General features: G+C 40.4%; 1 protein-coding gene and 1 long non-coding RNA gene across 2 annotated transcripts in view; both read left to right on the top strand.

The window, feature by feature from the left end:
- The window catches only part of LYST (lysosomal trafficking regulator), a 176,088-nt gene that overhangs the window by 127,533 nt on the left and 23,325 nt on the right, over window positions 1-25,230 (top strand). Inside the window, exons 38-44 of the mRNA XM_078434192.2 lie at window positions 1,456-1,511; window positions 5,623-5,775; window positions 8,928-9,172; window positions 13,349-13,415; window positions 15,092-15,248; window positions 18,321-18,461; window positions 21,313-21,530. Coding sequence (XP_078290318.2) covers window positions 1,456-1,511; window positions 5,623-5,775; window positions 8,928-9,172; window positions 13,349-13,415; window positions 15,092-15,248; window positions 18,321-18,461; window positions 21,313-21,530 — 1,037 coding nt within the window. The remainder of the gene's footprint in view (window positions 1-1,455; window positions 1,512-5,622; window positions 5,776-8,927; window positions 9,173-13,348; window positions 13,416-15,091; window positions 15,249-18,320; window positions 18,462-21,312; window positions 21,531-25,230) is intronic.
- LOC132685501 (uncharacterized) lies at window positions 21,539-23,983 on the top strand. The gene is made up of 2 exons (XR_009613148.3): window positions 21,539-22,584; window positions 22,618-23,983. It is a non-coding gene; the product is annotated as an uncharacterized LOC132685501 (long non-coding RNA).

The following is a 25,230-nucleotide window of genomic DNA, read 5'->3' as shown; positions in this document are numbered from 1 at the left end:
ATTACATTCAGTGAGAAATCTTTTCCTCAAGATATGAAGGAATAAAGTTGTACCACTAGATCTCTGTTCCCTTAAAGAACTAATTTGTATACTACAGGCCAGTTGTTTTCTTAAAGCCTGGTCTCCAGGTCAAGAACATCAGCATCACATGGGAACTTCTTAGAAATGCTCATTCTTGGGCCCCGGCCCATGCCTATCGAGTCAGAAACTCTCTGGCACCCCCAGAAATCTGCATTTCATGAGCCCTCCAGCAATTCTGACGTACCCTCCAATTTGAGGGTCATAGACTGAAGCTACAGTCTCCAAGGCTCAACATGCAGAGCTTCAGGCTGGCCAGGACTAAGCACTGTGGTCACAAGGATGAAGGTGATTCCCTTCTCTGAGCCAACAGTGCTCAGTGCTCACGGGTGACCGGCACACAGGGCGGAGCCCCAGAGAAATTCCCACCATTTGGATACGTGGTGTAGGGACATGTGCTAACACAGCCAGCCTATAAAGCAGAGAAAACTGGGGGCTGTCTTCTAAGGTCTATTCTGCCCTATTGAGTGTTTAAATAAAAATTAAGTCTTCCTCTTAGACTAGAAAATTTGTTTACAAGTTGACTTCAGTTAATGTGTGAGAAAATAAAATTAATGTATTAGTCATATAAGAAGAGTACCAATAATAAATGGCCAACATTTTTTTAACACTGAGTGCCAAACACCGTTATAAGCATTTTACATACATTCTAATTTAATTCCCACATTAACCCTGTGAAATAAAGTCCGCTTCCTCCACCCCTCTTTTAAAAAATTATTTTAGGGGTTTTTGTTTTGTTTTGATTTGAGAGAGAGAACATACGTGTGTGCGTGAGTGCGGGCAGGGAAGGTGCAGAGCAAGAGGGAGAGAAAGAATCCCAAGCAGGCTCCACACCGTCAGCACAGAACCTGACATGGGGCTTGATCTCCCCACCATGAGATCATGTCCTGAGCCGAAATCAAGAGTCAGACGCTTAACTGAGCCACCCAAGCACCCTACACCCCTTTTTTTTTATTAAGTAAAGACACAAAGAAGTTAAACAACTTGCCCAAAATCTCTTGGATACCATTAAAAAATATTTATTGAGGGGCGCCTGGGTGGCTCAGTCAGTTAAGCATCTGACTTCAGCTCAGATCATGATCTCCCAGTTCATGAGTTTGAGCCCCGCATCAGGCTCTGTGTGCTGACAGCGCAGAGCCTGGAGCCTGCTTCAGATTCTGTATCTCCCTCTCTCTCTGCCCCTCCCATGCTCATGCTCTGTCTCTCTCTCTCTCTCAAAAATAAACATTAAAAAATATATATTTATTGAGCGACAGGAACTGTTTCTGGGTGTTGGGATTTTAATTCAGGCCAATTGACTCCAGAGGTCGTATTTGTAATCAAAAATGATAATAGTGCACATACAGTTTTAAACTCATATCCCATTACTTTCTATAGGTAAATGTGGAATGTATTTTGTGGAAGATAATGCTTCTGATACAGTTGAAAGTTCGGTGAGTAGAGGCTTAAGTTTGCACCTATATAAACCTAGACAAATTCCCAAAATGTATAAATTCATTATAACTGGCAAACAGGTAGAACTAGGAGAGTTCAGGGGCGCCTGGGTGGCTCGGTCGGTTAAGCGTCCGACTTCGTTCGGCTCAGGTCATGATCTCGCGGTCCGTGAGTTCGAGCCCCGCGTCAGGCTCTGTGCTGATGGCTCAGAGCCTGGAGCCTGTTTCAGATTCTGTGTCTCTCTCTCTCTCTGACCCTCCCCCATTCATGCTCTGTCTCTCTCTGTCTCAAAAATAAATAAACGTTAAAAAAATTAAAAAAAAAAAAAAAAAAAAGAACTAGGAGAGTTCATATATTGTCACTCTGGTGTGCAGATTGGTCTTAATTCCAAACTTTTTCTTTTAAAGATATTTTTAAAAAGACCATACCATCTCCTCTGGCTTACAGTCTGACCTCATAGCAGTTAGTATTATGATTTAGATTCTAATGTGCTCCTGTTAAAACAGCGAGCAAAGGGGAAAAAGAGAGAGAGAGAGAGACAAACCAAGAAACAGACTCTTAACTATGGAGAACAAACTGATGGTACCAGAGGGGAGGTGGGGGGGGGGGCAATGGGGGAAATAGGGGATGGGGATTAAGGAGGGCACTTGAGATGGGCACAGGGGCTGTAGGGAACAGTTGAATTAGTATATTGTACACCTGGAACTAATTATAACATGGTATGGCAATGAACTGGAATTAAAAGAAAAACTTTAAAAACTATTTTAAAAAATAAAATGAAAATGAAAACAATAAAGTGCTCCTGTTATTTTAATTAATTTATTTAATTTATTCCTTCTATCACTGTTCTCAGTAGCAACAAAAAACTACTCCCTGCCACTCCCAATTCACTATCAAATATATTTACCTTCACAAAGAAAGGAAAATGTTGTATAATTGAATAACTTAACTAATCCTGATAGTCACATGTCTTGGTATCATAATTTTTATTCTACTGGAAGTACTGATATAAATCAGAAAATTACAGAAATGACTCTTAGCTCACATATTTTGTGTATATATATATATATATATATATATATATATATATATTCACATATTTTTATCCATCTGAATCAGTTTGTAGACCATTAAAATATTGTTTAGAGATCCCCGTAGTAAGAGAAATAGGCTTTTTGTTTCAGAAAATTTCTAAGACCAGGAATTCCTAAAGATATACTAAATAAGAATACATGTGGTTTAATAGTGAATACATATTTTATTTCAAAAAATAATGAGCTAAAACATAACATTTTGCTGTAAAATAAATAATATGAAAAAAGTCATGAAAATATTTAATATAGCCCCCAAGATTGAGTAGGCATTCTTTAGTGTGATTTATGTAGCAATTGCCACAGCATTTATCCCAGCTAGTAAAAGTATGGTCACATTATTTTTCAAGATGTCTCTTTTTAGCAACCAGGGAACTTAATAGTTGATACACGAGCCAACACTTTTCTGGATCCAAAAGATGACATTTCCCCCTTTTAAAACTCTCCTAAAAATACTCTTGTTTTTTAATAGTTTGAAAGATCCTTCTTTCCTCTGCTTTTATAATATTTGTTTCTACTTTCTATGTGACATTTGCTGTCTTGCATTTTATTTTATTTTTTTAATGTATATTTTTAATGTGTATTCATTTTTGAGACAGAGAAAGAGCACAGGCAGGGGAGGGGCAGAGAGAGAGGGAGACACAGAATCCCAAGCAGGCTCCAGGCTCTGAGCTGTCCGCACAGAGCTCGACACAGGGCTCAAACTCAAGACCATTGAGATCATGACCTGAGCCAAAGTCGGACACTTAACCGACTGAGCCACCCAGGCGCCCCTGCTGTCTTGCCTTTTAAATGTTTGTACAAGTATCTTGTGCCCCCTTTTCATCTTACACAGATGTATTTCATGCAGAGCACTTAGCAGAACACCTTGCTCGTAGATGCTTAATTAACATCTGCTGAACTGAATGAATGAACGGATATGGAAGCACAATAAGAAGGAATTCAGTTTTATATATGAGAATATTACATTTTCATTAAAGAGTTTAATTTCATTTGTAATTATCTACTACCCCTACTTCTAAAAGTCAGTTGGGATCTAGCACAATAGTATAGCACACATACAACAGAGCAATTCAAATTTTAAAAATTTCAAATAAGATTTTAGAAGGATGAAGAGCCTGGGATAAGGTAGTCATTGCAATTGCTTTCTAAATTTCGCTCTGAGCCCCTGTTCCAACACAACAGAGAAAGTCAATGCAGTTTTCCAAAAGGGAAAATTGATGAAAACAAACCAACCTCGGATGCAGGTTAATTTGATGTGATAAATCCTAACTAGTTTTAAACTTTCGTAGGAGCTTTTACCATGATTTTTCTATTAAAAGCATTGAGTAACATAATTCACATATTCAACCGCAATTTGCAAAAGATTTAGACAAATTGTTTTAAAAGTTTTCTTCATTTTGTACTTTGAGAAGGGCCCAGTGATGGTAAAAAAATATGAGACCTATGGAGGTGCCTAGGTGGCTCAGTTGGTTGGGTGGCTGACTTCAGCTCAGGTCATGATCTCACAGTTCGTGAGTTCCATTCCCACGTCGGCTCTGTGCTGACAGCTCAGAGCCTGGAGCCTGCTTCGGATTCTGTTTCTTCCTGTCTCTCTGCCCCTCCCCCACTCACATTCTGTCTTTCTCTCTCAAAAATAAATAAACATTAAAAAAAAAAAAAAGTCTGGGACCTATGGCCCCTAACCCCTCATTCTAAAATGTAGAGATCTGTTGAGGGAGGCCAGGATCAATGCTGTCAGGGAGATCCAGCCTTCTGGTGGCCACTTATCTTTTCCTTCCTTCTGCAGACCACACAGGAGAGGAACATAGCTACTTGGTGCGTGCTGATCTGTGAGCTTAGTCAATGGGGCTGAATTTGCAGGAGAGTGCTTTGCCTTTCCGGGAAGGTTCAGAGGCATGGGGACTATGTGTCATCGCTGGGGAGCTCCCAGGCCATGCCCATAGGTTCATTTTAACCCAGACCCATGTGAGGGAGGGCAGACCCACATGTGAATTTTCAGGGAGAGACTTGTTTTCTATTCTTCACCCAGTCCCCGGGCCAGAAGAGACAGGCTCCTGCTTATTCCTCTTTACTGATGGACACGTGTGTTTGTCTGTCATCAGGAAAATGTCCCTTAATGGTTTTAGATTTCTGACGTACGTACACTTCCATACTCTGATCCAGAGAACTCCAAGGCCTCATCTGCTTTCTTCAAGTGGATGTTAACCTAAGTCACTAAGTTTCTAAAGCTGGGGTGTGTGCATACGTGCGTGTGCATGTGGACGCACAGCCAGCCTACCCCAGTATCCCTTCTACCTCACTGCTGTTTTTCAAATTTCTTGTTATTTTTGGCTCCTGGGGATTTCACTTTCCCTTACGTCCCGCAAGCTCAGCTTTAAAAGAAGTCTGTCTGAAAAGATTACATGTTGTGTGATTCTAACCACGTGACATTCTGCGAAGGGAAAGCTATGAGATGGTAAAAAGATCAGTGACTGCCAGGAGCCTGAGGGGGAGGGGCAGGTGAGTAGGGGGGGCACGAGGGAACTCTGTACGATCCTGTAAGGGTGGATGCATCTCAGTAAACATTAGTCAAAACCCATGGGACCATAACACCAAGACTGAACCCTAATGCAGACTGTGGACTTCGGTTAAGAATAACGTATTTACTATTGGCTCTATAGTTATTACAAAGGCACCAGGCTGATCACACTAATGGGAGATGTTAATCACAGGGAAATTCTGAGTTTGGGCCAGGAATACATGGGGGCTGTCTACACTCTCTGCTCAGTTTTCTGCAAACCTAAAACTGCCCTACAAAATAAAGCCCGTATTTCTTTAATTCCTTAACGTTTATCCAGTATTCTGAAGTGTTTCGTGGTTGGGGAGGGAGGGGTCGGGGGTGGCTCAGGGAATCTTATCTGCCGTTTTGCCACAAAAGGAAGACATTTTCATTTTCAGATTTTTAAAAATCTAAAATTGCAGTGATCATTTATATTTCATGTAAAGCAAACAGTTTCATTTCCTTCCTTGGTCTCAGAGCCTTCAGGGAGAGTTGGAACCAGCATCATTTTCCTGGACATATGAAGAAATTAAAGAAGTTCACAAGCGTTGGTGGCAGCTGAGAGACAATGCTGTAGAAATCTTTTTAACAAATGGCAGGACACTCCTGTTAGCATTCGATAACACCAAGGTAAATTCAGCTTTATGAACAGATACATGGTTTTGAAATTATCATGGGGCCGGTGTAACTGGACTCATACTGATTTTACGAAGGTTTGATTTATTTAAACTTTGATTCCCTGTTTCTAACAGCAAATGAAAATTGCCTTATTTCTTAGTCCCAATGACAGCGATCCCTTGACTATATTAGAATTATTTTTGTCCTTCAAAACTGTATTAAATTCAGATTCTCCAAAGTGACCGTCTGTAAAAAGTAAATGAATGCGTAATGACCTGAGAAGAGTAATTTAAACTTGAGAGTAGGTTCTGTTGTTTCCAAACCCTTTCTGAACCCCCACATCCTTTCAGCTGCCACTTAGAAAAGCTTTTGGAAAAAGTCGTGTGGACTCGTTGCTTCCACTTCTCTTTTGAAATGCTCCAGTCAGATTTTCTTCTCACTACCTCACCTGTAACTTCTCTGGTCGGGGTTACTAGTAACCTCCATGTCACTATACCCTACGGTCGTATTTCTTAGTCCGCATTTTACTTGATCTATCAGCAGCATTTTTTAAAACTTTTATTTCAATATTTATTTTTGAGAGAGAGAGAGAGCGCGCGCGCGCACAAACGGGGGGAAGGGCAGAGAGAAGGAGACCCAGAATCCAAGGCAGGCTCCTGGCTCCCAGCTGTCAGCACAGACCTTGACCAAGCATTTCACACCGATGATTGTTTTCTCTCTCTTAAAAAAAAAAATAACCCTCCCCACTAGGTTTCTGGGCCATAACTTTCCCTCAGCTCTTCTTCTGGCTCAAGGTCATTCTTTCTCAGCCTTCTTTGCTGATGCTTCTCCGAGGGTCTCAGGGCTGGTGCCACAGACCTCTTCCCATCCGCTCTTGTGACTTTAAATCCTACCTGTATTGTAACAACTTTCAAATTTGTATCACTACCCGAACGTCTCCCAGGAATGCTCTGTACTTGGTATCTCCGTCTAGAGGTCAAACTGGCATCTCAAATTTAACATATACAGTCTATGGCCATACCACCCTGAACACACCCAAATTAAACGTATACAAAACCGAACTTCTAATCTCCGTGCCCCAAAACCTCTCTGCAGTTTTCCTCATTTCAATCAATGACAACTCTAATCTTTCTGATTGCCCAGGCCCAAACTTTTTGGATTATCCTAGACTCCTCTCATTCTTTCATGCCCCGTACCTACTCTATCAGTCCTGCTGACTCTTCCCTCAAAACCCATCCAGAATCTGACCACTTAACACAGCTGCCTACCATCCTGGTCTAAGCCGCCATCATCTTTTGCCTAAATCATTACCGTGGCCTCTAACTGTCCTCCCTGCTTCCACACTCCCCCTTCTTTCAAGCTATTCTCAGCACAATGGCTAAGGTATGCGGGCTCATGCCATCCTCCTGTCAAAACCCTCTGATCACTTCCTGTGCCACTTGGTTAATGCCAAGTTCCCTGTAATAGCTGAATGAGGCGCTGAGTAATCTGGTGTCTTGTTATCTAACTCACCTTTTCTATTATCCTATCCACAATAACTTTATTTTCCTTGACCAGGCACACTGATGCCTCAGGGCCTTTGCACTTACTGGTCCCTGGAATGTTTTTCCTTTTTGAAATCCACATGATTCAGTTGCTTGCTTTTTCAGGTTCCATGATCAAATGTCTCCTTATCAAAGAGACCTTCTCTGACTGCTCTCTTAATAAAATAGCAACCCTTCTGTCACTCTTACCCCCAAGTCTCCTTTTCTTTGCTCTGTTTTTCTCTGTTGGACTTAATAACATCCAACATTGTCTCCAAAAAAATGTAAGTGCTTTGTTAAGTGTTGTGACTGCAGCAGCTTGAATACAGTGCTATGTAGGTGCTTGATAAATATTTGCCGTATGAATGAATGCTTCCCTTTTCTTGCAGAGTTTGGTTTGCAATCTGTCCTAAATTCCCTTCTATCAACCTTAGCTTTAGAAGTTGGCAGCCTTCGGATTTAAACCACAGGTTTTGCGGTTTTGTTTGTCTTCCCTTGAGCCTATTCTTTTTTTCTTTTTTTTTAATTGTGATAAAAAAAATATGTAAAATAAAATGACCATGTTAACCATTCGAAGTGTTCAGTACATTCACATTGTTGTGAAAGAGATTCGAGGTGTAGATTCTTCAACACGCTGCAGTCTTGCCTGTCCCAGATCGTAGCTACATTTTCTCATTCTCCTCGTTAACTTTCGGTCCTGTCTCTGGTTAGCCACATCTGTGGCTCTCATTCCTATGCCTGAAGCATATACACATTTAAGATGGATATTTCAAATTTGTTTTTAGTAAAGGCCTGGATTGTCTATTTTTTTTTTCCATTTATTACCAATCATCATTTAATTGCCTTAGAAAAAAATCAGATTACCTTTTTCTGTGACAAGTTTTGTGAATTTCTAAAAAAAAGAAAAAAGTTTATATATTAGTTTTCAATCAGTAGTGAAAATCAAATATGTTGTTTCACATAGGATGTTTTATTTCGTTCTCATGAAATAAATATTATCATTCCCATATTATAGATGTGGTAACTGTAGCACAAAGGTTTTAGGCTAGGAATCGGGCCACGTCTGTCTAATTAAGAAGACCATGCTCTTTGGGGCACCTGGGTGGCTCAGTTGGTTAAGCGTCTGACTTTAGCCCAGGTCATGATCTCATAGTTTGTGGGTTTGCCCCGCATCAGGCTCTGTGCTCTGAGCCGGCTCAGAACCCGGAGCCTGCTTTGGATTCTGTGTCTCCCTCTCTCTGACCCTCTCTCTCCACCCCCCCTTTCAAAAATAAATAAACATTAAAAAAAGAAAAAGAAGACCGTGCCCTTTCTATGATATCATGTTGCATTTATTTAGATGAAGGTTCTTCTTCATCGTTTATTGATTTTTTTTTTTTAGGATCTGTATATGAGTGATTTTTCTATACAGACTTTTTCTTACCTTCTTATTAACTAATTTCTTCGGCAGCAAAACATAATGGTTAGGAGCCCAGCCTTTGGGGAAAGATCCAGAGATGAATCTCAGTTCCCCTGCAGTTGATGTTAATTGGGCAAAGAGTACTTTCTTTGTGGACTTGGGATTAGTAACGTGCATAATCTTTGGAGAAAAGGTTCAGTAGCCTAAAACAAAACCTGGCTTGTTTTCCCCTTCCTTTGCAGGTTCGTGATGACGTGTACCACAGTATACTAACAAATAACCTCCCTAATCTCCTGGAATATGGCAACATCAACGCTCTGACAAATTTATGGTATACTGGACAAATTACAAATTTTGAATATTTGACTCACTTAAACAAACATGCCGGCCGATCCTTCAATGATCTCATGCAGTATCCAGTGTTCCCGTTTATACTTGCTGACTACGTTAGTGAGACCCTTGACCTCAGTGATCCGTCGGTCTACAGGTAACTAAACACATCATCACCTTTACCTTTGTTTCTATGCTATCTTTGTTTCATTGAAGTCCTATTGGAATTTTCAACCATGCACCAATATAGAATGAATATACAATGAGCTCCATCTGTCCATCACAACTCGACAGTTACGAAGATTTTTGCCAAACTTGTATCATCTTTTTTTTCCCTTTTTAAGACAAATCACAGACATCTTGTCATGTTACTCCTGTGTTCTTCAGTACACATCTCCTTAAGAAAAAAGAGAATGTTCTGTTACTTGCTACGTTGCAGTGCCATTACCATATCTAAGAAAATTTACAATCATTTCATGACGTCATCCAATACCCAGTCCATTTTCCTATGTCCCCCAGTATATTAAACATGTCTCTTTATAGTCGATTTGTTTATATCAGGCTCAAAAACACCTTTCGTTGCTCTGTCTCTAAAGACATATGTCTAGAATAAGCCTTTGTTTTTTTGTATGTGTTTTTCTCTTTTTTCCTAACATTGATTTGTTGAAAAAACCAAAACAAAACAGGTCTTTTATCTTGTAGGATATCCCCCTTTCCCGCATTAGTATTTAGCTTCTTCCTTTAGCCTCTGTATTTCCTAGAGACTGGAAATTAGCTCTAAAGGCTTGCTTAGATTAAGGTTCAACCTTTTTTGGCAAGAATCCTTTACAGGTGATGGTGTGAACTTCACATCGCCCCGTATCAGGAGACATATGATATCCCACTGGAGTGATGCTCAGATTGATCCAGAGGTTCAGGCTTCCATTGAACTTGTTTCTGTCATTGCTGATTATTTCTGGAGTCATTTATTTCCCTAGGGGTTACAAAATGGTGATTTCCTGTTCTCTCATTTCCTCCACATTTTTTAAAAGAAGACATATAAGATGAATGTGGGATATTTGTTGTGTCAGAAAGCAAGGAAACTAATGCAGTCTTGTCAGAAGGATTTGGGGGCCATGTTTGCGTACCCAAGTTCATTGCAACATAATTCACCACAGCCATGTAGGGGAGGCAACCCAAGTGTCTGTCTGTGGATGGATGGCTGGATGGCTGGATGGGGGAAATGCGGTATACACACGCAGTGGAATGCTGTTTCGCCTTAAGAAGGAGAGAGTGTCACCTGCTACAACATGGATAAGCCTTGGGGACATTGTGCTAAGTGACAAATACTGTGTGATTCCACTTATGTGAGTTGTCTAAGGTCGACAGACTGAGAAGCAGATAGTGGAGTGGTGGTTGCTGGGGTCAGGGATGAACAGGGGATGGGGAGGGGGGGAGTTGCTCAGTGGGTATAGAGGTTTGCAAGATGAAAAAGTTTTAGACATCTGTTCAACAACCATGTAAATATGATCAACACTGTTGAGCTGTATACTTGGGGAATGTTAGGATTGTAAATTTTGCATTGCGTGTTTTTTACCACAATCAAAAGAAGTAAAGGGATCCGGAGCCAACCATAAGTGGATCTCACTGCCAAAGATAGCACAATCTGAGCATCGGAAAGAATAATGACTACAATCGATTAAAACACATTTAAATAAAAAGAACACTTAAGTTAATAATGATACTTTTTTAAAGCCCCCCCCCCGCCCCCGCAGACAAGTTTGCTGGTCACCATTGGACCTAGTTATGGGCACCAATTCCTTACTTTTGAAATTTGTCAAACGAAGCAAAAGAATTAAGGAGCACCTGGCTGGCTTAGTCAGAGGAGCATGTGACTCTTGATCTCGGGGTCGTGGGTTCGAGCCTCACGTTGCAGGTAGAGATTACTAAGGAAATAAACTTCAAAAAAAAAAAAATTTCAAATAAGTAAAGCAAAAGAATTAAGCATTTATCCTGCCTTTCCTGAATGGTCTACATTTTAGAGTAACCAAATAGTCTTTGTTGATAAGGAAATATTCTGGTGATTTAGTTTAAAAAAAAAAAAAAATTCTTGTATGTAATTTAAAGAGAAATTGACTCCAAATTATACTTGGTATATTAGAGTATTTTAATCATAACTATTGAAAAGTAGGCCTACTTCAGATAGTTTTCCAGAAATAAGATTCAGTTTTATATCTTTGTCAGTTTAAGCAACTGCAAGTGGCCTGTTCCTTATCTTCCAGACATTTTTGTACATTCCTGACGGACATGTAGACATTTTATACACTGCTGGTATAAATAGATTCAATCTTTCTGGAAGGCAATTTGAGTGTGTAGCCCAAGAACTCTTCAAGTGTGCATACTCTGTTTTATCAATTTAACTTCTGGGGCTTTTTTCTTAGGAATACTTAAGAACGTGTACTTTACCAGAAAGGTTCCCACTGGGAGTAAGTTTCACGAGGGCAAGAACTCTGTGCAGTTTGTTGCTGGTGATGCCTGGCCCTGCATGCATTTATCCTTGTGGAGAGTCCTTACATCATTTTTTTTAAGTAGCCAGAATTTAGAAACAACTTAAATGCCCCACACTAGGTTTGAGAAAACTGTTTCATGTTGCTGCCATTAAAAATGGTATTTTAGAAATATATGATACGGGTGGGGAAAAGTGTTATTTTTATTCTAAATATGAGTATACATGTGCAGATAACCCAGAAAACTCCTGGAAAGGTATATACCAAAATGTTTTACCTGTGAGTAATAGTTTTATAGCCGATTTTGGGGTTACTCTGCTCATCAGTAATTTCTCATTTTTCAACCACAACAATAAGTGTTACATGTGTTCAAAAAAACCTATTTACACTACTTAGAAAAAAACTGCATGCCTGGATCTTAAACATGATTTCTCCTATTTTGCGATGTGAGTCTGCATCAATTCTATAAAACTGTTTTATTTTTTAACAATTTTTTTTTAGGATGAGAAAGTTCTCAAAAATAAAGTTAGTGTTTAATATCACAAATTTCAATATCCCTGGGAAATAATTACACGCGCCCCCCCCCCCCCCCCCAGATATATTAAGCTAAGCAGACCTGGTTTGACTTACTGAAACTTGGGCACATCCTGATGTTGATCTCGTTAGGGAGCCAGATGTTGAAACTCCAGGTGGCTGCACCCGCTGCCAGACCAGATGGCTCCTTGGCCAGCGAGGCCGCTCTTCGTTGGGTGTTTTCCTCTTGCTCTTTCAAATGCCGCCCAGGGATGCTACTTGACCGTGTGGCTTGTTAAAGTGAGGATTCATTGTAGTGTTCTCTCGCCTCCCTGATGCTGCGTGAACACCAGCACAGACACACCTACACGCGTGCAGACATCCTCTACACTGTGAAACTTCGTGTCGGTCCCTAGCTATGAATTAGATAGCAAAATACTTACTTCACTACTCACACTCCAAATCTCCACTCGATCATTTTACACATGTGTCATTTTGGGGTGCCTGACTGGCTCAGTAGAGCATGTGACTCTTAATCTTGGGGTCATGAGTTCAAGCCCCACATTGGGCATGGAGCCTACTTAAAATAAAATTTAAAAAAATTTTTTAAGTGTCATTTCTTCAATTTTCAGTAACTAGTCTAATAATCATAAAACATCTCCTCATGATCATATTTCCCGTCCAAACTGCCCTTTTGTCTTCACTGCCTAATAGGTGTAGGTCTGGAAAACGGGCACAGGAACTTCAGGGCTTGGCAGGAATCCGCTGCTCTGGGCAACATCAGCTGTGATTCGGAAGGAAGTAGAGGAAGTGGGGAGAGGAGGAGGGACAGCTCTTCTTGTCTAGATTATTCATAAGTCAAGAATTCCTGGGGCGCCTGGGTGGCTCAGTCGGTTGAGCGCCCGACTTCGGCTCAGATCATGATCTCACAGCTCCTGAGTTCGAGCCCCGTGTCGGGCTCTGTGCTGACAGCTCAGAGCCTGGAGCCTGCTTCGGATTCTGTGTCTCCCTCTCTCTCTGCCCCTAACCCACTTGCATTCTGTCTCTGTCTCTCTCTCAAAACTAAATAAACATTAAAAGAAAAATTTAAGAATTCCTAATATTGGTATGGATCTGTTTAGAAAAATTCTACCTCTTAAATCATGATTAAATCAATTGACTAAATCATAATTTTCAAAGATGGCTGTTAGTTGCAAAGCAACATGTGTGAGCACTAAATTAAGAGCCCAGTATTTGCTGGTCACTGATTTACTTACGGGATATGGATGTGTAGGCAGCTCAATCTTGCCAGTATCAAAACATTTCATGTTTTTCTATCATCTCTTCATTTGTAGAAATCTCTCTAAGCCTATAGCTGTGCAATATAAAGAAAAAGAAGATCGTTATGTGGACACCTACAAGGTAGGTTTAGTTTTTCCTCATATTTTGGTAAATGAAAACTCAAGTTTTATTCTATAGACTAGTGTTTTACCTAATTTTAAATTTATAGTATTGATTTTTCTGTTTTCCCCTTCTTAAAGTGCTTTGATTGGCAGACAACTGGAAATCATTATATGATTTTAAACGTTAAATACGTTCCTTTTAAAAGAAAATCAGAGAGGGGGCCTGGGTGGCTCAGTAGGTTAAGCGTCTGTCCTCAGCTCAGGTCATGATCTCACAGTTCGTGGGTTCAAGCCCCGCATCGGGCTCTGTGCTGACAGCTTAGAGCCTGGAGCCTGTTTCTGATTCTGTGTCTCCCTTGCTCTCTGCCCCTCCCCCACTCACGCATGTGTGCTCGCTCTCTCTCAAAAATAAACATTTTAAAAAAATTTTAATCAGAGATTTTCAGGTGCCTGCTATTTGTATTCCCTAGTTTTATTTATATAATAATATCAGTCTATTTATAATGTACCATAATTCCTTATTATTCACATTCAGCAAATCATGCATTGGTTTATTAGCAGAAATTTACCAGACTTTAAAGGTTTAAAAGTATACATTATCAGGGCACCTGGGTAGCTCAGTCAGCTAAATGTCTGACTCTTGATTGCAGCTCAGGTCCTGATCTCACTGTTCATGGGATCGAGCCCTGCATCAGGCTCTGTGCTGGCAGCATGGAGCCCGCTTGGGATTCTCTCTCTCTCCCTCCTTCTGCCCCTCCCCTGCTCGTGCTCTCTCTCAAAATAAATGTAAAAATTTTTCAAAGAGTATAAATTATCTAGTTCTGTAAAATTAACATTAATGGAATTCTGCTGGAAACCCTTTTAAAAACCTATTAGCCAACAGGCTGCTATCTTAAGCAGCATCAAGGTAGGAGCAGCTGGACCAGTTTTCTAATATTCACATTGTTTTATGTCACATTTCCAGAAAGATCTCTCCAGGCATCTTATAACTGCCACTCCTTGATTCTCCAGCAGTTGAAAAGGGGGCGGTGCTATGGAATCCAGGAGAAGTGACTCCAAATTTCACTATCACCTGACTTGTTATCAGAGCCAGACAGAAGCTATGGGAGATGAGAATAGTGACAGATATTAAATATTTGGTTGAGCTTCCTACTTCATGATGGGAAGATAGGAGTAGTGAAAAATCACTGTATTCTTTATTATCTCAGTGTAACTACATTGCAGGACAGCCATAAAGTGTTAAACATCAGTGCCTACGAATTTCAATAATGTGATACGGCTTTTCCATTGCCGTTGCTTTTCCACTGCTGGAGAATTTCTCTAAAGAACATAGCATTATGGGTTGAAATTCATCCATTAAAATGCAGAGTTTCTGGTGACAGTAGTTGCTCTCATTTATCGACAGCTTGGTCAACTGAGACATAAGCCATTAGTTGGGAGGCAGGGTGCAGAACAGGTGAGTTTCCTGTGACGGAATGAGAGTGAAGGTGCAGACTGAGATCTGCTTCTCGAGTGGCCAGGCCTCTCAGCAGGGCACCGAGGGGGACACGGTCCGAACACAGGTGGGAGGGCAGCCATGGAGAAAGGTGTCAAAGGGGTGCTAGCAGAGGATGGAAAAGAAAACCGGTGAGGCTTTTCCGGCGTTTCCTGGAGCACTTTGCCACCAACGCTGTCTTGGTTCCCTGTTTCCTTCAGTACCTGGAGGAGGAGTACCGCAAAGGAGCCAGGGAGGACGACCCCATGCCTCCCGTGCAGCCCTACCACTATGGCTCCCACTACTCCAATAGCGGCACGGTGCTCCACTTCCTGGTCAGGATGCCTCCGTTCACGAAAATGTTTTTAGCCTACCAAGGTAAGGATTTTTGTAACGCATTTTTTTACTTTACATTCAGGGTAGTTAACGTACAGTGTGGCATTGGTTTCAGGAGTAGAATTTAGTGATTCATCACTTACATGTAGCACTTGGCGCTCATCCCAACAAGTGCCCTCCTTAGTGCCCGTCACCCATCTAGCCCATCCCCCACCCACCCTCCCCATCCTCTCTGTTTCTGTCTTATTTTTAAGGTAAGGATTATCTTATAACTACCTAAAATATCTTGTTGGGTCATTAGGAAAAAACAAAAACAAAAACCTGACATACTTGCTGAGAATGTATTGAGACTAACAAAACCACAGGAAAACGAATTCTACTTATTCCTTCAGTAAAATTCTCTTCCAAAAATTTGTAGTAGGCCAAATTCTCTTGCTAATGTGTCAAATTTTAGCTGCAAATTAGACATGTCCAAGCTTATAAAAATGCCATTCATTTTCTAAAAATTAGGATATGATTCATATACCATAAAATCTACCCTGTCCATGGGTATGAAATTCACTTTTTAAAGATGTTCAATTTAATAGTTATTTCAGGTCACATAAGTTATCACATTGGGGGAATATGTTACTGTAATTTCTTGCAAGTAACCAGTTAGGAGGAGAGCCACACCGCCACCTTCACCTTAGTAACTTTCTAGTTAATAATCTACCTCAGTGTTTTAAGTGGCAGCCTGCAGGCCGGAAGATCACTTAGAGACGCATTTACTGACTTGTGTGCAAATAGGGACATACTCTACCTCTCGGTTTCTAATGAGAACTATGGTATGAGCTCTGTAGTTCCTCATGGCACCCACAATCCTTTGTGGAATCGTCATCCGCTCACTTACTCAACCCTTCTTGAACTTCTTTAGATATTTTTATTCATATGCAACCTCTTGGAGGAATGCATTTTTGTATTGTCTCTACCTGGCCTATAGAAGGGGCTTTCCTATATTTCTCCCTGTGTAAGGACACAGAACAAATGTTCCACATGACAGCTGTTCAAATATTTGAAGATTATTATCCCGTCCCCTCTCTCCCTTTCAGTCCTGTTTATCCTGAGGCTAATTACCCTTAGTTAATTTGACATCAGGCTGAGAGCCTCCTGTATGCAGGGTTTTATCCCAGCTGCTGCAAGGAATACAAAAAATAAATAAGACTTGCTTACTTTCTGTACTTACGGAAGAGTTTTAAAAACTAATGTGTAAACCATCTTTTTTGCTCTAGTTTCCAAACCTGTTACTATTCTGATAATCCTTCTGGACATGTTCTGATTTGTGAATCCCATTATTAAAACACGGCAGTCAGAACAAAAAAGAATGTTTCTGATGTAGTTTGGGACCACTGAGGTGTGTAATAGAACTATTACTTCCCTCCATTTTTTTTTCATGTAGCCCAAGAATCTATTAATGTAAACACCCAATCAACTAAAATTTCTTGATTCTTAAAGATACACTGCTATTATGCTAAGTTTTCTTCGTTGTATTTAAGGATGATTGGAAAAAGGACAGGCTACTGCAGTCCCAATAAATTTCATCTCTTTAGCTTCAAATGATTTATGTTGGCATTTGAATTTATTTCTAGACTCTTGGTTTAGTCCAGGGTTTTTCACCGTGGTACTGTAGTCGTTTTGAGCTGCATAATTCTTTGTTGTGAGGGCTGCCCTGTGTTACAGGATATTTTGTACCGTTCCTGGCCTCTACACCCCTGATGCCAGTGGCATTCTCCCAGCCAGTTGTGAGAACCAAAAATGCCTCTAGACATTGCTAAAAGTCCCCTGGGGACAGAAGTGCTAGGTTAAGAACCGCTAGGTTAGGGACAGAAGTGCTAGGTTAAGAACCGCTAGGTTAGTACGTGCACATTCTAGATTATAGGGATTTGTAGTGTCGCTTTAAGTTAAGAAACAGCAGAGAAAGTGAAAATCTGAACAGAACCCTCAGTGTGCTCCTCTGGTCCCACGGTTCCGTCTAGATGCTGTGTCTCGTCTGGATCCTGTGACTCCACCGCAGCCTTACGGGATTGCCTTTAATTTTTCTAGATTCCATTTAGATTGCTTCTTTTTTCTCCAAAGCCAACTGACAACAGAATAGATGAGAAAGTAATAAAAGTAGTAGGAAAGGTTGCAGGGCAGGGCAGCTCAGACTTGGGGAAGAAATTCCACGTATCTTCTTAAAATTGTGCCTGCTTGGTGCTGAGATCAGTCTGTGACCTTCTCTCCATGAAAAGATCTATTCAGAATTTCAGCAACTTCAAGGACATTTTAGATGGTACAACATGGTTCCTAAGAAGCACTACACAGCCGGTGCTTTCAGGGGCTGGCCTTTGGCTGTCATTTAATGTTCTAGGCCTGCCCTGTGGCTACAAAGTCTGACAACTGTTGACAGAAAAGAGGCAAAATCAAACTCAGCTCTTGACTGTTAGTAGTCTGCACCAGGAAAGCTTAACAAAGGAGTGACTGTGCTTAGTTTCATTTGGATTTATAGGAAACTGTACTTTATTCTTTAGCTTAGAGCTGGAACATTACTAAAAAGCAATGCCGCCCTCCAAAAAAAATAATTAAACATTAAAAAAATAATAATAAATAAATTTTTAAAAATTAAAAAAAAAGAAGTAGTCCTCATGATTAAAGGTAGAGGAATAATTTTGCTTTCTGATGGGGAAAAAACTATTTTACCTACTTGAACTTTAATTTTCCTTGTTTATTCATTCATTCAAGAATTAGATCATTTTCAGGCACCTAGTATGTGCTAGTTGTGGGTGATACCCCAGGCCCCTGCTGTTACGGGACTTTAATTCTGCTTGGGTAGACAGATAATAATCAGCTAAACAAATAAATGATATAAATTCATCCGGTTATATGTACTAAGAAAACATAACACAGATTTAAAATAATACGGTCTCATGTATAGAACTATTTCCTTTCAAGAACATGAATAACCTCTTTGAAACTGTGGAAAAACAAAACGACCATCACTCTCATCTTTTTGAAGTAGCAGAAGTAAATTAATTGTAACCAGCTTCAAATGGAAAAAGGTCTTTGTGTCTTAACTGCATTACTTGTATTTCTTTGCAGATCAAAGTTTTGACATTCCAGACAGAACGTTTCATTCTACAAATACAACTTGGCGCCTCTCATCTTTTGAGTCCATGACTGATGTCAAAGAACTTATCCCAGAGTTTTTTTATCTTCCAGAATTCTTAGTCAACCGTGAAGGTGTGTAAATCATTCCTAATTTATATTTCTGTGCTTATTTTATAATTTTCTAAAAATAAAAATAGCTTTTTAAAGTCCTACAATTTGAATCCCCAAATAAGAGAAATACTTTTATTTGTCAAGTATATGATTTTATTTCCAAGTGAGCTCAAAAATTTTAAGTATTTTAAAGGACTAAATATGTGTGGAAAACGGGTAACTTTTAACTGTTAAGGGTATTTGTAAACATGTATTTTTATTTTGTTATAGAAATTGCTTTATTCTTTTTTCGGACTGCAAAGGTTATAATATGCTCATTATTTTTTAAAGTTATGAATTTATGGGGGCACATGGGTGGTTCAGTTGGTTGAGCATCCAACCTCGGCTCAGGCCATGACTTCACCGTCCGAGAGTTCAAGCTCCACGTCAGTCTCTGTGCCGACAGCTCAGAGCCTGGAGCCTGCTTGAGACTCTGTGTCTCCCTCTCTCTCTGCCTCCTCCCTGCTCGTGCTCTGTCTCTCTCTCTCTCTCTCTCAAAAATAAAAACATAAAAAAAAGTTTTTTTAAAGTTATAAATTTATTGAAAGCACAGTGTAAGCTGACTAAAATCTCAACAATTTTATGAGGAGTGACCAAGTTAGAAATAAAACACCCTAACCAAAATCCTCTAATACCAAAAAGGGATAGTAGAGGATAAAATCAAATTTTCTGTGATGCCAGGGACCCAACAATCTTGCCCAACCATACCTGTTTTTTAATAGAAGATCAGGTAACCATTTAAGAGATGTTGGTGGGTCATTTTCGTGCATTACTTAATTCCATATTTTTGTGTGACCTTTAGGAATATATGAAATTGATGGTCATAGCTTTAGAGAAGTTCATGTTAGGAAAATTACTTTGGAACTTTATTCTATACTAACTAGCCTCTCTGGAGCTGTTTGGAGAATCATTAATAAACCCACGCTGCTAGTTACCTGGAGCACGTTTCATAGTGTTGCCCAGATGAGAAGCCTCCAAGGATGGTCAGCACCTGCAGTTTGGGACTCACTTAAATCCATGCTTGTTTCCTCTGTCTGTGTATGTTTCAGTTATCTATGGCCTCATAACAAATAACTCCAACACCTAGTGCCTCAAAACAACAATAATTTTATTATCATTACAGGTTTTGGAGGTCAGAAATTCAGGAACAGCTCAGCCCAGTGCTTTTAGTGGTTTTGGCTGGGTGTCTGCATTCAGGTTAACTGGAGCTGGACCAGCCAGGGGATCAGAACAGCTGGGGGCTGGAGGACATCTCTCTTTATGTAATCCCCATGCCTTTCCATGTGGTCTCTCCACGTGGACTGGTTTGGGCTTCCTCACAGCATGGTGGGCTTGGACATTCTACCTGGCAACTCAGGGTTCCAAAGGCGAGTGTCCCAAGAGAGACGAGCGGGAGCTTCGCGGCCTCTTCCAACCTCGAATTGGTGGTCACGTAGTGGCACTCCTACTGCAGTCACAAGTGCCCGCCCACATTCGGAGGGAAGGGGCTCAGACTGTGCCACTTGATGGGGGAGTAGCGAGATCCGGGAAAAGCATGCAACACAGCAAGTGCTGGTATAGCTATTTTTGGAAAATATAGTTTTGCTGTAATGTACGTCATGTCATTTCCTATCAGCATTCCCATCAGCCTTTCATCGTACTTTCAGTCATCTGCTCCGTGTGATGTGTCCCCAGAGCATTTGACAGTTGGGAATGATTTGGGTTTATGCAGACCCCCTGCTGCTCAGCCCCTCCCCAGCTCAGCCCTCGGGTGCCTCTTTCACTGCTGTGAAATCCGTAAATCCCTGCTGCTTCTCCCGAAGCTGCTCTGCAGAAACAGATTCTGCAGTTTCTTGGCCAGTTGTCTTCAATCACTGCAGCTGTCTGTAGGATGAGCTGAGCTTTTGGAGAGGGCTCCCACCCGCACTCCATGTCAATTTATATAAGCCCTTGGTTTATATTGCACACCAGATCATTTCAAAATACTTCCAAACTTAGCGACTATCCTTCTATCTGGTTTCACAAGATCTAGAAGGAGGCAGACAGCAACTTAATTTTATATGGAGCGTAATCAGCTTCGAAGAGATCCTTTTTCATTTTTATTCTGTTATGGTGTCCACATTTTCTGTCCATAAAATGTAGCACAAAAACATTTCTTCAACATTTCTTTCAGGACAGTTTTTTAAAATAAACACTTCTAAGATTTTTGTTTACCCTTCCAAACAATTAGAAAACAGCTTATCTACATCATAGAAGAATGCTCTTATTCAGTGTGTAGGCATAATTTTGGTGTCCATAGGAATGCTTAGTAGAAATCATATCTGGGCAGACCTCTAGTCTTACCATAAACTTAATAGACAGTTCATTTAGGAATGTGCATACTTTGTATGAGTTGCATTTTTTTTAAATGACAGAATGCTAATATTTACTAAATAAAGTCTTAAATTTACTATGATGTTAACATCAATACTTAAGAAATGCTTATACAAAGCCTCAATTTGATTTTAATCAAGTTTATAATTGAATAGATATTTGAGCACGTAATACATTAGAAGTTTTGATAAGTGGAATATTGAAATTAGTGGGCAGTGATTTTCTGCTGTTTTTTTCAATATGATATAAAGTGGTAGAAGGATAAAGTTGGAAATCTGAAATTTAATTAGGATAGCATTCACCCACGTGGCTCTATCAGTAGGTAAGTAAGTAAATGAACAATGATGTCACTATTCTCTTTGCCTCTGCTTTTCCTGGTGATAGGACATAATGTCTGTTTCTGGAAACTCTTAAGACCCTGCTCAGGCCAAACAAAGCATGCTTTAGGGAGATAAGCATTAATATTAATCTTCTCTTCTAGGTTTTGATTTTGGTGTGCGTCAGAACGGTGAACGGGTTAATCACGTCAACCTCCCTCCTTGGGCACGTAACGATCCCCGTCTTTTTATCCTCATTCATCGACAGGCTCTAGAGTCTGACTACGTGTCCCAGAACATCTGTCAATGGATTGACTTAGTATTCGGGTATAAGCAAAAAGGGAAGGCTTCCGTTCAAGCCATCAATGTTTTTCATCCTGCTGTAAGTGGCTTTTTAAAAAATATGCATTTATGTAAGGCAGAACCTGAATGAAGGGTTAGCTGTTAGGCTGTTTCTTTAAAATCAAAGAGAATTAGCAATAGTACTAGACTTTTCAGGTTTTATATTTCGCCTCTTTAAAAATAACTAAGGAAAAAAAAAGATGCTATCTATCTATTGCGGGTTCCTCAGGACCGACCATCCCCAGGTTAAATGAGGACTTAAAGATTCAGCGTATGGTCATACTAACAGTTATTACAGTGATAGATACAAAACAAAATCAGCAAAAGGAGAAGATGAATAGGGCAAATCTGGAGAAGACCAGGCACAGGTTCCCAAGAGTCTTCTCCCAGAAGATCACAAAGAACACACTGACCTCCTCCAGCAACACGTGTGCTGTTGTCTGCCGGGGAAGCTCATTAGCGACTCAGAGCCCAGTGTTTATATTGAGGGCTGGTCATGTAAGTACTCTCTCTCACACGTACTGAAATCCCAGACTCCCGGAAGGAAGGCAGGTGTTCAGTATAAGCACATCGTTTGTGCAAACAGTTGAGGCACAGTGAGCCCCTCCTATGAGTTAGGAAACGGCAGGAACTCTCCTGAAACCTGTGTTCCCTTTTAGCAGCCAAGGGCCAGCCTTACAGCGGGTCTTTGCAAGGAGAGCAGCTCAGGCCTGCCACGTTAACTCTTTCCTGCACACTATCCTACATGTGCATTCTCTTTTGAAATGGCATCATTTTTCCTTAATACAGAAACGATATTTGTGCCTCGTTAGAAAAATGTATAAAATACAGACTGCAAAAGGAAGATGTTTAAAAATCAACTTTGATATCACTATCCAGAGATAAATATCAAAACCACCTTCCAGACTTTTTTTATACATATATATCATTCCATTTATATTATACCACTGTTCCATAGGATGGCCATATAACAATAATTTATTTAACCATCCCCTATTGTTAGATATTTAATTAGTATCTGTTTGCTATTAGAAATAATAATCCTGAGAGGCCCCTGGGTGGCTCAGTCAGTTAAGCGTCCAACTTCCGCTCAGGTCATGATTGTTAAGCATCCGACTTCCGCTCAGGTCATGATCTCACAGTTAGTGAATTCGAGCCCCACGTCAGGCTCTGTGCTGACAGCTCAGAGCCTGGAACCTGCTTCAGATTCTGTGTCTCCCTCTCTCTCTGCCTCTCTCTCTCTCTCTCTCATAAACATTAAAAATAATAATAATAATAATAAAAAGAATGACCATGCTTAGGTAAGCACTTATAACAAGTATTTAATCCCTTGTGATGGCAGTGGTGGTGAGTGTTGAAGATTATTTAGTTTCTGAAGAATCTTTGAAATTTTATTTTGGCATTTATAGAAATGTTATGTCTAGATATGTAATGAAATTGGCTATGCCTGATTAAATGCTAAAAGCTACCCTGTACAAGTGGGTCTGCACAAAACATGAAAGGTCTGTACCCAACTACTGACGGCTAAGAAGGACATACGTGTTGCTCCCCATCCGACTCTCGGAGACAACAGCAGGAAGGAGAAAAGTGTAGCACTCTTTACAGTAAAGAGCCTGGAATTTTCACCACACTTGAACTAGCTGCCAACATCGTACTTAACTTCATTTTTGCCTTTTCCTCGATATCACTTTAACGAATGATTTTTTTCCATAATTTAACATTATACACAGTCTTTTTTTCCCCAACACTGAGGAAGAAAGAACAGGACTGTGACAAATCCTGAATTTTTACCCCACTTCCAGTCCGATTATTGCCCTAACCCCCCTTTCTCTCCAGCTTCATGTCCTAAAAAGGGTGACAGCATGGAGGACACCGCCCTCTCTACCATGTTTTAGTCAGAATGGGATACTCTGGCGTTGTTTCTCGTCCGGTCTTCTGCCTCCTGCAGAGGAGAGCGAGCGGTGCTCTGGCCTCCACCGACAGCCTCACCAAGACGGCCCAGGGAGGCCGAAGGGACATGGCGGCTCATCACAGCCTTCTCTCCGCCAACTTGTAGTCAGTTTCAGTGTGTGTGAAAACCTCCAAAGCAAACACAGGGACAGGAAATCAGGATTAAATTGATCCTCTCCGAGGATGCATAAGGCATAGGTGTGTTGCTCTTGAGCTTACAGGACGGAAATCAAAAAGACTTTGCTTGGGTTTCAATGATCCTAGTGTTCAAAGTCCTGATTCTTCAGTCCAGGAAAACAGGAGGCATATAGGCCTCAAAAATCCAGGCTCCTTGCTAAGAGAAAATATGCCTCAATAGCTGAGATCCATAGACATCCCCAAGATGGCATATGTGAGTGAAGGGAATGAAAAATTCTTTCTCCACCCTTCAAGGCGCTTCCTGCTGGAGTAGGAACTAAATATACATGAGACAGCTTAACAGGGAAAAAAAAAAAAAATCCAAAGTTTACTTACATGCACAAAGAGGCTCAAAAATGAAATTAAGACCCAGGCAGGCAGTTTTTACACTTTTTAGACGAAGGGACAATAAATCTGTGAGGGATTGATAAAACGAAGAAAACCTAACTTTGGGAGCTTCATTTAGTAAGGATTTCTAAACAGAATTTGGGCTGGGGTAGTAGGTTAGTAAAAAGTAACAAGAGTTGTTTATGCAACCTTCTCCACTCTAAATTTCCCATCTCTGGTGATAAGGATGTCTTTTTACTTCCTGCTACTGGAGGAAGCTCTCAGGGGGACAGAGAAGGGTCTGGGTCTCCTTGCACAGCCGGTCTCTTAAGTAACTTTTATTTAAAATAATCAGTATGCCAAAGCAGCCCATTGGGGCAGCCTGCCCTTGGCCCCTACATGAGTTAGCAACAGAAAACCCTCCTGTGAAACCATCCATTGTGTCTTAGGAGAAGAGGAATCAAAACCTTTCTTGGAGCATATTAATGTTGAAGAACAAAAGAGTATTGGATATCACATAATTTCAGGCTGATACAAATGGCTTTGAACTTCTAGTCCTCATTTCTACAAATTGAGAAAATTGGGGCAGGGCGGGGTCCTCCGCTTTTCTTCTGCCCCTGTGTTGCCATAAGCTGAAAGTTACCTTGTCTCGTCATTTTCGTTGACCCCCTGAAATGATTTTGGCTGACCTCTTGACTCTAGTTTTCTGACCAATATCTGACAGGTGGTTACAGAAAAAGTACGTCCACTTGCTAATCTGCCTGTAGAAGCTGTTATTTTAGATTAGCTTAATTGAACATCCTGGTTATATTTTCATGAGTCCTCACTGAAAGACAAGTCCAAAGAAAAACCTCATTTGGTTTTCTTTTTTTTTTTAATTGGGGCATAACTGACATGTAACATTATCTTAGTTTCTGATGTAATATAATGATTCGATATTTATATACATTGTGGAATGAGCACCACAGTCTCATGAACAACCATCGCCACGCATAGTTACAGAATTTTTTTCTTGTGATGAAGACTTTTAAGATTTACTCTCTTAGCATCTTTCAGATATGCAATACAGCGTTACTGACTATAGTCACTGTGCCGTGCATGACATCCCCAGGACTTATTTATTTCATAATTAGAAGTTTGTGTCTTTTGACCGCCTTAACTCATTTCAATTCTGTGTACCTATGAGCTCAGTTTTTTCGTTTTTTGCTTGTTCATTTGCTTGTTTAGATGTCACATATAATCGGTATCCTATGTATTTGGCTTTCTCTGGCTTATTTCACTTAGCA

This window comes from Panthera onca, chromosome D2 (genome assembly GCF_046562875.1).
Source record: "Panthera onca isolate mPanOnc1 chromosome D2, mPanOnc1 haplotype 2, whole genome shotgun sequence".
In the NCBI taxonomy this organism is placed as follows: domain Eukaryota; kingdom Metazoa; phylum Chordata; class Mammalia; order Carnivora; family Felidae; genus Panthera; species Panthera onca.
Note: the sequence above shows the minus strand (reverse complement) of the source record. Positions and strands in the feature narration are given on the sequence as shown.